Source organism: Aulonocara sp. 'chitande type north' Nkhata Bay, linkage group LG12 (assembly GCF_057382095.1).
Source record: "Aulonocara sp. 'chitande type north' Nkhata Bay isolate Kocher_YH1m ecotype deep benthic linkage group LG12, A_spYH_male_GT1.1, whole genome shotgun sequence".
Classification (NCBI taxonomy): Eukaryota; Metazoa; Chordata; class Actinopteri; order Cichliformes; family Cichlidae; genus Aulonocara; species Aulonocara sp. 'chitande type north' Nkhata Bay.
Window position 1 is genome coordinate 17,921,526 of NC_141355.1, and position 14,509 is coordinate 17,936,034.

At 39.3% G+C, this 14,509-nt stretch overlaps 1 protein-coding gene across 6 annotated transcripts in view; it reads left to right on the forward strand.

Annotated features, from left to right (window-relative positions):
- LOC147317236 (multiple C2 and transmembrane domain-containing protein 1-like) overlaps positions 1–14,509 on the forward strand; it is a 138,114-nt gene that overhangs the window by 16,171 nt on the left and 107,434 nt on the right. The window contains exon 1 of one of the 6 annotated variants that reach the window (XM_086314002.1): positions 9,380–9,507. The exons of the other annotated variants lie outside the window; for them this stretch is intronic. Within the exon in view, the coding sequence (XP_086170128.1) occupies positions 9,466–9,507 (42 nt within the window). The 5' untranslated portion in view covers positions 9,380–9,465. Of the gene's footprint in view, positions 1–9,379; positions 9,508–14,509 lie in introns of those variants that run through there. 6 annotated transcript variants of the gene reach the window in all.

The window sequence follows — 14,509 nt, forward strand, 5'->3', positions numbered from 1 at the left end:
TAATGTCCTGACCCTGGCGCATGGACAGTTTTCATCAGGAATGTTCATGAATAAGCATTTTTTTATTAATTGAACGAGAATTCCTAAGTATTATAAGAAAGCTTTCTAAGGGGCCAGTTACTGGTTATAATAGAACCATGTGGCTGTATGAGTGTGCATGTGGGTGTTGTTACAATGAAGGAGGATGAATCACTGGCTGAAACTTGCAAGGTTTGCTACTACAGTACCTCAGGTCTGGAGTGTGGGCTTCTTTCCAGGTCTGGAGTGTGGGCTGCTGTGATGACACACTGTGTGGGGGAACAATCCCAGGTTGTACGAGGAATAGCCCGTCCCATCCCCCCCAAAATTAAAATAGCTTTTGCGCTATATCCTGCATTTCCTGCTATATAACTGTTTGCATGTATTTGTGGTTAATGTGTGGGCTTGAGCTGCATCACAATGTGATATACAGTTATTACATCAGGAAATCCCCCAAGTATGTTCCATAATACTGGAAAGAAACTGGGAATATTTTGGGTGTGCTATTTCCAGGACATGAAAGGATTTTTTTTTTTTTATCACAGTGGGGAACGCAGGCAACTGAGAACATTTACAACCTAAAGGGGAAAAATACGGTCTTCATAGTAGAAGAAAATGTCTTTTCTAGGCTGCTAGCTATATACCCACTGAACCACTAGATGACAATTTGATAATATTTGATAATATTTGTTTAGTTATGTTTAGTTCGTGTTTTATTTTCGTGCGGTTTAGTTGCTCATGTCAGTGCTTTATGTGAAAGGGTTATATAGAATAGAATAGAATTCAACTTTATTGTCATTGCACATGCACAGGTACAGGGCAACGAAATGCAGTTTGCATCCATCCAGAAGTGCTTTAGTGATATAGATATATTACAATATATATTAGCAATAATATAGATATGTAAGTATATTACAGAAATGGGTCTATTATGGTATGTTATAATGTACACGGTATGAAGTATGTTGTGAATATTCTATAACTATAAGTATGTAGGCTGTAGTGAGTACAAGCTATGTACAGGATATGGACAGGATATAAATATGAAAAACTATACAGAATATGAAATAAATAACTTGAAATAAATATGCCAGCTATAGTAACAGTAGCTCATGGATGGGTGGTGTGGCGGGGTCTGCGATGGTGCTGCAGGTGAGACGGACGCACCTGCGCGGCATCTGCTATCACGCCAACTTAAAAGGCTTTGCTCAGTCTGAGTTGTGGTTGTTGTTGGTGATGTGTGCGGCCGGCAGTGGTAGAGCTGTGGCCGTTCGTGTATGTTTAACAGCAACTGTGAAATAAAGCATGCTGAAGAGCATTGAAATGTCCTGGTCTGCTGCGCCCCCCCATTCTGGGTTTTGGCACCACTGTAAATGACCTGGATGTACAAAGCTCAGTCACGATGTATCTGCAGAAACTAGAAATCACCCAAAGGGAACAGAATGTTTCAGAGTGAAACATGAACAAAGAGTTCAGCAAGACATAAAATCTATTATTTGCCATGAAATTCCTTCATGGACTACCTCAATTAAATTTAGGATTCTTTTTGGAAATCTGTGAAATTTTTTTTTCCATTATTTCCATTTGTATTGTGAACTTGTACAGACAGTCCCTAAAGTCACAGACAGATTCAAAATTGCAGACAGCTCATCTGCTCGCACCATTTAACTTTTTTTAAAAGTTGTTTTTAAAGGTTCACTATGTAACGTTCAACAAAATGTTTGTTAGCGATGACACCGGAGGCCTTTATGTGAATTTTAGCATGTTGCCTCACGCTGCTGCCTGTGAAACATCAGGCAACTGCATAAAAACACATGGAAACAATGAGGGACAGTATTGCTGAGATAGTTTTGATAATATAGAGAAGGAAAATGCAAGATTACCTTTTGAGTTTGGGAGGAGACTTTGTTTTTCAAAGTCATTCTGTAGTTTGTATCATGTAATGCCAAGCCAACTTCACTGCTCTTTGTTCTGCCTTCTTTTGCTTCTAATGTCAAGGTTTATTTAATGTATCGGATTGTGTGTGTAATACTGCATGAGAGGAATATGCGACAGTGACTGAATGATGCAAGTATAGCTTAGATTTTTAGGAAGAGATGAAGAAAGGAATTGTAATTATAAGCTATTTTATATTACATGATAGAATCAATTGAGCTAAGTACAGTGTTAGGTTCTGTGTCCACAGGCAGTGTATGAAACCAAATTCATTTTCAGGTCTTCTTGAATACTGATCACATTTATTGACAGCCAGGAGCAGTTTCTTCTCAGCCATTGTTGACAATGCTGAGGATGGGCATCCCACCACTTCTTGATTTTGATTGTTGGACTGGTGCCCCCCATGACCCAAACCCAGATAAGTGGTAGAAGATTGATGGATGAAAGCTTTTCCTTAATGGAGTCTTTGCACCAAGGATTCTGAGCACGTCAGAGCTAAGCTTTACATGAATTGTACAAAACAAATGAAAACACATTGCCTGTTCAAACACATGATTTTAGCATTAAAACGGGCATCTCTAATCAAAATATGCTAAATTTGTAAGTTCAGAAAACATATCTATTTTATGGCAGTTTTATTTTAATGGTGAGAGAGACAGAATATCAACCAAACAAAAAAAAAGATATTACATATTTGTTATGAATTGATTTATGTGTCGTTGAGTGAAATAAGTATTTGATCCCCTACAGCTTTTTCCAGCACAGCAATGACGCTAAAAATACCAAAGAGGCAATAAAGGAATACTTAAAGAAGAAGCACGTCATGGAGTGGCCTAAACAGTCTCCAGACCTCAATCCTGTAGAAAGTCTGTGGAAGAAGCTGAAGCTTTGAGTTGCCAAGTGGCAACCAAGAAACCTAAACCATTTACTGAGTTTCTGTAAAGAGGAGTGGGCCAAAAGAGTACAAACCTGGCGATCAACCACAAGAAACATCTCACTGCTCTGCTTGCCAACACAGATTTCTCCAACAAGTACTAAGTCATGTTTTGCTTGGGGATCAAATACTATTCATAACATGTGTTTTTTTTATTCTGGATTTTTGAGATGATATTCTGTCTCTCTCCATTAAAATGAACTTACCATAAAAATTAGAGACTGTTCATTTATTTGCAAACTTACAAATTCAGCAGAGGATCAAATAATTATTTCCCCCACTGTACATAAGCTGAATTAATCAGACTATTTGAAAAATGCATTATAATGTTGACTAAATTAAACAATTTTGCCAAGAGCAAAGAGCTTTCATTATATTACACTGTATTTTTAATTGTAACTCTAACACTAATGTTTTAGTGCCGAAACATGTGACACAGTATTGTGTATTTATTGTGTGTATATAATCAGTAACACAATTTCAAATGATGTGATTTCATTAGAGTAGGAAATAAAGCGATTTAACCACTTATCCCTTGGGCGGGAATATATCGTGCCCGGCCAGGCTCCCAGTGTGATAACCTCCTTTGTTGGCAGCCTCAGGGGCTACTCAACTTAGCTTGCTAGACTATGCCCTTTGTAAGGTTACTGCCCTTCCTGTGTCGTGACTTAAATCTCTCTCTCTCTTTCTCCCAACCTGATTTTCATATGCTGGATTTCCCCCTTGGATTTAATTTTGTTTTGAAACCTTTGCCTTATGTCCTTGTACTGTTACCTTCATTTGCATTTTTTTTTCTGCTTCTACCCTCAAGCAGCCTGTTTTATTATTTCTACTTTGTTTCTCTTTCTATCATCTTGCTCTGTGTTGGTACTGAAGATATTTTTGACTAATTAAATCTGTTTTTTAGCATCACTAATAATATCTGTCTCCTGGGCTTATGTCATCACATCTATTGCAAGCTAATTACTCCTCCTGGATGTAATGAACCCTAACCCAAGTTTATGATCTCATCATAAGTTCACTGTGTTTTGCTACTTTCCTCTGTAGCAACATTTTTGATTCACCCATCAGTTGTTTGTTCTGTATATACATAAAAAAATGCTCATCATAGTTTCTTAATGTGATGTAATGACAGCTCAAAAAGTTATCAAGGCGCCGTTAAGGAAACCAGCTAGTGGGAGGGATATACCGTGCCATAAATCTATATTAGTTGTGATTATTTTAATTTTTTTAATTTGGAAACAGACCACCTTATATCCATCAATCCCAGGAAAAGGTACAGCTGTATGACTGACTGCATAGATTTACACTAGCACTGTGGAAATCAGTGTCAGGTGAGAAAAGTTGTTTTTTGTGTGCCATAGTTGAAATCTGTACAATTAAAAACAAATAAGTGTCATAGATAATAACTTTTGAAGGGACTTTGATGAAGATGTACACATGCAGCATGACAGCATGGTCTCAGCGGTCAGCACTCTGTTACCTCACAGAGAGGAGGTTCTGGTTCAAGCACTTCTGTTTGTAGTTTGTAGTTCTCACCATGCTTCCACATGCATGCCAAGTTGATGCTGCCTATGTGGTCCCAGGACACACTTGCACAAGAGGTTGTTGCTGTCAAAGATTTTCCCTTTCTGATTTCACAGAGCCTGCTTTGATTCTAAAAGGTTAGCAAACACAGGGACAAATCTTGTATCTGAGAAATGATAGTACAAAATAAAGTAGACTGGAAAGGCAGAAAGAACTGATTAAAAGTGAGAACAATGAAAAGCAAAAGCTGGGAAAACAATTGTGTGTGTTATACTAAACATCTGAGATATCGTAATCGTACACAGCGTGGCGGTGGTTGGTGTTGCTGCCTCACAGCAAGAAAGTGCTGGGTTTGAATCCAGTCTTTCTGTGTGGAGTTTGCGTGTTCTCCATGCGTCTGTGTGGGTTCTCTTCGGGGACTCTGATTTCCTCCCACAGTCTAGGAATGTACATGGGGTTAGGGTAATTGGTGATACTAAATTAACCATAGGTGTAAATGTGAGAGCGAATGGTTACTTGTCTCTCTGTGTTAGCCCTGTGGGCAGATTGGCGATCTATCCAGGGTGTACCTGCCTCTCACTCTATGACAGCTGGGATAGGCTCCAGCCCCTCCCGTGATCCTCAATTGGAAAAGCGGAAGAAAATGAATGCATGGATCTTATCTTATCTGGAGCTTCTGCTGGGACAGAGATGAGCTGATTCCTGCAGTTGCATAGAGAGTCTACTTGTGGCTACTGCTTTAAGCTTGTTAAATTGATTATTGATCTGAACTCTAGAGAAAATGTCACAAGCTTTCTACGAGGCATAGCTTATAAAAATAATTGTCTCTTGTGAGCTTGTCTGACTATCTGTATGTTTTCCACTTCTCTTCCTGTCCATCTGCCTGCCTGCTAGTAGAAGCCACCGTGCCACTACTTGTTGAAAAACCTTCCTATTTTTTGCATTTAAGACACTACAGCAGACTCAAAGACTGTTTGAACAGCTTTTGTCATTTGTATATATTTGTCTTATCTTTTTAAATTCATGTTATGATACACGTGTGTGTGTGTGTGTGTGTGTGTGTGTGTGTGTGTGTGTGTGTGTGTGTGTGTGTGTGTGTGTGGACGCCTTCAGTGATTTGTGGTGAGTAATGAGCAGACAGATGGTTAACACTGCAGGGTTTGTTGATGCCAACATTGGAGATTAAAGCAAGGATAGATGGACAGCATGGGTGTGTTTGTTTATGCCATATACGTGCATGATTGTGTGGAGAAGACAAAAAGCCTCACATGTCGTATCAGGGCTCGTGTGTAAAATTGTTTATCAGCTAAAGAGCAGCAGGAAGAGCATAGCCTCAATTGTCACATACTCTCTAAATTGACATATATAAGCACAACTTTAAGTGCAGACTTACTCATATTGTTCTGTATGTGCAGCTATTTTTGTAAGGTCTGGGTTATGTCATTCCTAAACTTGCCAGATTTCCTTTGGCTTCAAGAAAATGTGCCTCATTATGGTGTGCAGCGAGGCATCATAAACTACTTTGTTGTAGCTTTTTTCTTAAGCGACCTCCATGAATTTTTTTATCTGTTTCTTCGTCATGCTAATGCCTATGAGGGCGAGGTGTGTGTCTGTTTGTGTGTGCGTGTGTGTGTGCTGTGTTAGAATGAAATCAGCAACTAAAGTCATAAGAGCTGCTGACTGACACACTGCTGAACAAGGCTAATACAACAGCACTCATGAAAGGGACAGCTGTCTCGTCCTGGGGTCTGACTCTGTTGTAACATAAGAACGTGCAGTCTCTCTCTCTCTCTCTTTCTCTCTGTCTCTCACACACACACAATGCACAAGCACGTATGCACACAAACATGCACAAACTGGCCCGCCTTGTCAGAGTTTTGTTGTGACTCTGCAGAGCTGTCTGTGGCAGGAAGCACAGCGGCACCTCCCTGCTGCTGTGCCCCCTGTCTGGCGTGGCATTCACCCTGTATGTCTACAGAGAGATCAAAAAATGTATGCACTCTCTATTGTGCATGTCTCACAGCATTTCCTTCCTTTCATGTGCTATTGGGTGCTACAGTTTTATATTGCCATCTCTCCTTTACGGGATCATTTTAGTCTATTCTACAGTTAATGTCTGTCACAACTTTCCTCCTTTGTTGTGACCCTGAGTGCTGCTGGCAAATGTTTTCTGTGTAATATTTTCTATGTCTACAATCCAGCTCTCCTCTTTCACTGGTTCTGGTTCACCTTTCATCTGAATTGACGCACTTTTTCCACCCTTTTACAATTACATATTTCTTTGTTGCTGTTGTTGTTGTTTGTTTTTTTTACTTTTTGACTGAAGTGAACCTTTCTGCAGTTTCTCCCATGAGCAGTCTCTATTTTTTGCTGTGGATTTATAGCTCACACTGAGAAGCATATGTGATATGAATAGCTAGCAGGCGGAAAATCATTGTGGATAGTACTGGAACAAAAAGACGGGGAAACTCGGCAAAGAGATTGGACTTCAGTATAGTATTTATAGCTTAAATATTGCAGCACATATATCCTGCATTCAACTGGATAGTGTTATCTGTAAGGCATTCTGGCATGGTTGCATCATAAAATGTACTGTGCTCACAATAGAACTGAATTGTATAAATAAAGTTCCTTCATCTTGTGTGAATATCTGTGTTGCTGAACTAAGCACAAATAAATAGTTTAATTAATGCAACTTTTCTAAAGGCCATTTTAATTGTTTCTGTTAACCTTGATTGGCTATCTGAGTGAAAGAAAAAAAAAACTAAATTACCTCAGCACCATGTCCTAAGGATAAGTCCCCAATCAGCAGAAAAGTTGCAGTTTTACAGAATTGGTGGTAATTGGTTTTTAGTCCTTTTGTTGCTTTTCAGAAAATAAATGCTTATTCAAATTTGCCATGACTTTCTTTTGATAGTCATATGACACTTTTCACACTTTTAAGAGACAGTTATGTGTCGTTAGAGAAATTGTTTGCGTCAGTCTAGTAACTGTTTCTAAATTGAACAGATTATGGGAAAGTCTGACGACTATTATAATATTTAACATTACTAAAAATCCATAATTCATAACTGAAAATTTAAATTCCTAAATTAAAAAGACAAAATGCACTGGTCGGCCATTTTATTAGGTACACATTGCTAGTAGCAGGATTAATCCTCTTTTGTGTTTTGCCTTCAGAGCTGCCTAAACTCTGCTTTTGGTCCATGTTGACATGTTGCCATCACACAGTTGCTGCAGATTTATTGGCTGCACATTCATTGGATTGAGATCTAGTGAGTGTGGGGAACTTGCAGTCAGGTTCATTAAACCAGTTTTATTTTTTTCTGCTTTGTGACATGGTGCGTTATCCTGCTGGAAGCGGCCATCAGAAGACAAGTACACCGTAGTCATACAGCGATGTACATGGTCAGCAGTAATACACAGATAGGCTGTGGCCAAGAGCATATCCCTCACATCATTACAGTCATCAGCAACCTGAACTGTTGATACAAGGATGTAGGATGGATCCATGCTTTCATGTTGTTTATGCCAAATTCTAACAGACCATCTGAATGTCAGCAGAAATCGAGACTCAGCAGATCAGGCAATGTTTTTTTTCCCATCTTCTGTTGTCCAGTTTTGGTCAGCCTCTGTGAAGCCTCAGTTTCCTGTTCTTAGCTGAGAGGAGTGACACCCGGTGTGGTCTTCTGCCTCTTTAGCCCATTTGCTTCAAGAGTGGATGTGTTGTGTGTTCAGAGATGTTGTTCTGCATAGTACGAACCAGACTCCTCTGACCTCTGGCATCAAAAGAACATTTTTGCCCAGAGAACTGCCACTCATTGGATAATTTCTCTTTTTTGGACCATTCTCTGTAAAGCCCACAGATGGCTGTGTGGGAAAATCCCAGTAGATCAGCAGTTTATGAAACAGTCATACCAGCCCATCTGGCGCTAACAACCATCCCATGTTCAAAGTCATTTAAATCACCTTTCTTCCTCATTCCTGTTACCAGGAATGAGGAAGAAAAGTGAACTTCATCAAGTGATCTTGACCATGTCTACATGACCAAATGCTTTGACTTGGCGCAACCTCACAGTGACTTGGTCCTTTCTTAATGCTTCATTTGACATTTTTACAGTAATGGAATAACTGTATTTCCTACCACTGGTGTTAATTATCATGAACAAATAAGCTGGGATTTCTATTGTTCTCCCCATACTGGTGATATATGTGAATGCAGTATTCTAGTTGTGTTTCTAGTAAAGCCCTGTTAATACTGGGCTACACACTGATGAGAAAGAGTATTATTTAATAAACGAATGTAGTGGGTATTTAAGTGCTTTAATATTATACTGTATTGATACTGCAACAATACCAATAATATGAATGGGAGGGAGAATAAAATGAAATTCTAGGAAGAAAATCTGAAAAGTGTGTACATGTGGGCAGCTGTCTGCGGCGGGACTTCCGGTTTTACCTTGAGCAAAACCCAATGAACACCAATTAACCCAATTTGCCTTGGCTCACAGCTCCAAATTAGAGAGATCCTGTAAAGTAATTAATGTGAAATCCATAAATGCTGTCATCTCTACAGCTTAGATTTTCTGTCTGTCAGTGTCTCCATGTGGTAATTCAGAATAACACTACTGTGTAATCCTTACTAAAGTCCAGCTAAGGGGATTGGTGACTATAAAACGGGCTCTCTCACTGACTAAACATCTGTGGACACGGAGACAGCAGCTGGTACCGTCTTCCTGGATGTGCCCCACGTTAACTTCATTTAGTATCGTTCCATCTCAGCAGTTTAGGCACTCTGCAGTGAGTATCTCTGCACGGTCTTGTGTCTGAGTGACAGCAATAGAGAAAGGCAGACAGAGCAGTATGATAAATTGTGAAGCTGAGTGAGGTATGCGAGAGCCTCACAGCTGGTTGCCCTTTGCTATTCGTGTGTTCATGAGCACGATACGCAGGGAGCCAGTGTTTGTGTGCGCGCCTCTTTCACAGAGGAGCGTAAGCCAGCAGCAGCAGCAGCAGCAGCAGTAGTACAGCGGAGCGTGTTCAGTGTCTGGATGTTAGCGCTGCCTCTCTCAGCTGTGGGACGAAGCCTTACTGTAGGTATTCACACACACACACAGAGATGCATAAATACATGTGTACATATTGCTGTTTTGACACTCTCCATGCTGATTTTCTTGTGGGATACTTTTCCATATACTGATGCCTCTTGCTTCCCATGCATGCTCTTGTATTATGCCAAGGTAAATAGTGGTTGTAAAGCACCATTCTTTAATTCCAGGAGTAATTCACATCCTGAGGATTTGACTGTGGTAATCATTGGATGTGGAAATGTGTTGTTCACCAACCAAATGTTTCTATCACTTCAGCACGTTTGTCCATTTGCATTCAGAACCCATTTTCATACAGAATTTCCATAAACCCGAGTAGCTGCTTTGTTTACGCGACAATGTGTGCTCAGCGTTACCAAAAGACAGCAGTGACCATCTTTGAACTATATGCTTTCGTGCATGTTTGTGCGCTTTATTTGTGGTAGGAAGTGGCACGGCGGAGGTGCAATGTGTGTGTCGTGTCCAGTTTCCAGTAGTGTGGAACCTGAGCTGGTGCTGCCGGTGTGACATGACACACGGTGTTGTTAGTCACTCACTGGAGAGAGAAGAGGAGATGACAGTTTTTTTAAAAAAAGGGATATCCTCCTGCTGGAGCTCTCTTCTTAACGTCAAAACACAGAAAGGTTCAAATGTTTCGGTATTTCCTTCCACCCCCTGCAGCTTTGCAGCTTTAGACTTGTTTCCTTAATTCCAGTTTTATGGGCTTGGTAACGAACGTGCTCTGAATGAGAGAAAAACACAATTGATGGATGATGAGATGTGAGAGGGGGAAGTGAGGGGATCGAGGCAAGGCAACGGAGAACAAATGGGAAGAAAGGAGACTAGAGGAAAGCGAGAAATACAGAAGGTGAAAATAGTGGGGATAGCCTGAGGAGGGGGAAGAAAAATGCTCTAATGGGGAGTATCTTTGTGACTCTCTCTGCTGATGTCCCTCTTATCAGACCAATGCTGGATATGTTGCAGAGATTCTACAAGCAATCTTTGATTGTGAGCTTAGGTTTTTTATGAATTTACAAGACCAAGATCAGTTCATGACAAGGAAACATTTGATGTAAAAGAAAAAAGCCTCCAGGGGATTTTCACATTTCTGCATCACACCTCAAGCTGTCTGTTGTTCATATTCAGAAAAAAGAGAATAATTTCCTTCTAAGAGATGACTGCAGGTTCTGTTGCTTCACACATCCAGTAGTGCAGCTCATGCATAATGCATACTATGGAGTTCCAGTGGAAGTTTTAGGTGCTAAATGCAGAATTCATAAGACAGTTTTAGGTTTTGTTTTATAAACTTAATTTACTGCATTACTGCATGAACAATGCTGTCAATTTATATGAATCGAAGGGAGAATAAAATGGAAGCTGCAGGAAAAAAACAGAACCCCGGTTTGCCGTGGATCACAGCTGGATGGGCAGCATTAAATGGATGTAAAGCAAATAGTATAAAATCCAAAAATGCTATCATCTCCACATTTGCTTTCTACCTCGCTGTCTTAGTACTTTCCAGCACTGTTTCTATGTGGTAACTCTAAGTAACACTACCATGTAATCTTATCAAAAACCCAGCTGATGGTGCTGATCATGTTTTAGATGCTAAATTGAATTTTCACAATACAGTTTAATGTGGAATCCTGTTCATTTTTTAATATTATCATTTTATTTACTGCATTCATTGCATTTCTGTGTAATGATTACAGTACAATAGGCACATGTGATCCAGTTGAACATGCTCTTATCATTTTGTACATTTATTAATTCATGACACACTGATTAGATTCGATTTATAAGACATAGTTCTGGTTTCATTTTGATGGATTGCATGTTTTGTACCAGCGGCATCCTTAGAGTGTGAAGGATGCTCTGAAATCCATTAAAGGAAAAACTAGTACTGTGTCGACACCCTGTGCTTTTAACCAACCAGTCAAGCTGCTGCTGCAGGACCACATTCATCAGCAGCTTGTGCTATGTTCACTCCCACATCGAGTTTCATAATTTAAAAGAACTTCCAAACAATGACTGATTACCTGTCAATGCTCCCAGCAGAGTTCAGCAACCATGAACACTCGCAGCATATCCCTGGTGTAAACATCCCCCCCGGGGAGACTTTGAGAGGAGAAATCCTTCCTTTTCTTTAGCTACTACTGTTATTGTCGGGCAGCATATTTTTTGGGAATAAGTCAGTGCAAAAATAATTAGCCACACTGCTTCAGTGGTTAGCATACCTTTAAAGTCAAACACCCTGAACATAGCAAATTGCTAGTAAATTAAGCTTTGTAGCGAATTGTTTCTTTGTTGAAATAATTTGTGTGGAATGAAGTGAAGTGTGTTGAAGAATAGCTAAAATTATTTCTCCGTGTATGCAAATAATAGCTGTGGGTGTGCTGCTCAGTTGATATTGCCTTTTGGAGCTTTTTGACACCTAGGTATTTAAACAATTTTCACAGAAAGGAAAGAAAAAAAACTCATTGCTTTTGTCATATTCTCACTCACTGCAGCAAAATTCATTGTCTAAACTGTTTCCCAGGCTTGTGTATCTCTATGAATCAGATAAATCCACCGCCTCCCCGTCTTCCCCTCTGCTACTCTGCATCACAGTTTCTGTTGCTTTTCCGTCTCTTTTCATCACTTGGCATATTGCTTTATACACAGTCCATCACCTGCTCATTGCGGTGATGCCGTCTGCACCTCGTCTCACATGTCAGTCTGAGGCTTTTGCAGCAAAGGTAATAAGGAGTATGTGACGTTTTTATTCTGCTTGCTGGTTTTCTTCCTAGTGTGGAGGTGGTACGACAGTCTTTAATCAGCGCTATCATCGTGGTGTGCAGGGATGACACTAGCTGGCAGAGAGACAAACTGATCTATTTTGGAAATTAAAGGTTCATTGGACTGGATGCTGTCTATAATTGTCACAAACATATTCCTCTAGTTCTGCTCTTCTATGTATTTTAGGTTCATAACCCTATACAGACATTTTCTATGGAGACTCTGGTACATAAAAAGTGATGCCGATCCATCTGGTCAGTGTTCCTAAAATTTTACACAGCAGGTGGTGCTGGATGACATGCAGGAGGTGTAGCGTTAAACGCTAAATACTGTAGCTCTTATTGTTTGACTGTGGATTGCTTTGGTTTCAGATCATTTTTAAAAACAAACAGATGAGCTATATAAATGTTGCTCAGACCAGAACTATCTAGCATCACGATTCAGATGGAGAGATGGGAGTTTGTGCTGCCAGCAGTTCTGATGAGAGGCCATGCTTTGTCAAACACTGTCACTTTATCATGTTGATGTCATTAAATGGATCCATGACAAATGGCTCATCCCGTCCCCTCCAAGGCCAATAGGGGTAATGGCAGATAGAAAGCTAAAGAGGAATAATCTAAATGATTAGAGAAAAAGGTGGACAGAAGAAAGCGATTGGACCAGGACAAAAAAAAAGAAGCTAATCCCACAGCTGTCTCACTGGATAGATTATACTTGTTCACTGAAGGAACTACAAAACACAGGAGTGCATTAAAGATTGCAAGTGCATTTTTTCTGCACTCATTTGAATTCTTTTTTTGAAAAATGTAACAATCCTTCCAAGATGATGATGTCAGAGAGGGTTGCTGATACTAGCAGGCTTTAGTAGTAGCAAGTTGCAAGTTAAAGAAAAAGACAGTGTAGGACCTGCATGTGCTGGTAATGTGCTTTTTAGGCTCATGAATACACAGTGAAGTCCAAAATAGCAGTGCCATTAAGAAGCATGAATACTTTTTATTATTATTATTCATTAGTCTTTGTTACAAGATGTGCTGGTAATGATATACAACAAGCTGAATCTCAGGGTGTCCACAACAACAAGCACATCAGTGATTTAATGTAAAACAAAATTGAAGACCTGTTTGCATTTAATTAACAATACAAAAAGATTTTTGGATATTTTCCTCATTTATTCAAATACTCTATAAGCACTGAGTGATTTTCATAAAACCACAAAACCCTAGAATGCATTTCATTGGCGTCTCTTCAGTCAAATAAATGCCCATTAGTCTACACTTGAAACACTCGATCTGTGCTTTGTTTAGCTTGTTTAGTCGTTATGTCCCTTATAACCACGATACACAAGATAAGATTCGAGATATAACGGAATTAGAGTTCTCTGAACTTCACACAGAATGTATAATGTAAACAAGAGATAAATACTTTTTATGCTGACATGTATAAAAAGTATAAGAAGATCTAAGAAGTAAATTTTTTTCTTTTTAGATTAGAGATGGCACGATACCACTTTTTAATGTCCGATACAGATTCCGATATCATAAATTTGGATATCTGCCGATACCGATATGAATCCGATATAGCGTATTTTGTAATCAATAAAACAGTTTTTTTTTATAAATATCTTGCTGCATTTTGTATAAGTTCATACTCAAGTTTTAAAAAACAAGAGACTGAAGCTATTCTGTTACACCTGTGTGCAAAAAACACACTCCACCCAAAACATTTTATAGTTCAGCAACACTGATCAATAAATTTAAACCAACATCATCCTCCCTATTCTGGTATTTTAAAGAGTACTTACCTACCTAACTACTAGGGTTGCCAACTCCCAGCAAAAATATTAGGGAACCACCCCCCCTCCCTTAATCGATGTAATCAACTTTAATTTAATGCAAGTGTAAAACAAATGCACAATAATCAATTATTTTTCTACAATAGTTAAATAGATTCAACATCTTTCTTCAACAGAATTGCAGACTGCACAGATGGTACCTTCCCAAAGGAAAAAGGACTATAGCTTACTAGGGTGTATATTAGTGTATATTACTTTATACTATAATGGATAGTCAGGTGACCACTTTTGTTGTAAGATTCAGATAATTATTTATTTATAAGTTTTTAAATGACATAATAAAGAAAAATATTTCTTGGTGCCCCCCTTTTCCTGTTAATGCCCTACCCTGGCAAAACTTTGCTAGAGCCGCCCCTGCACAGTTACCAGCCGTCAGCT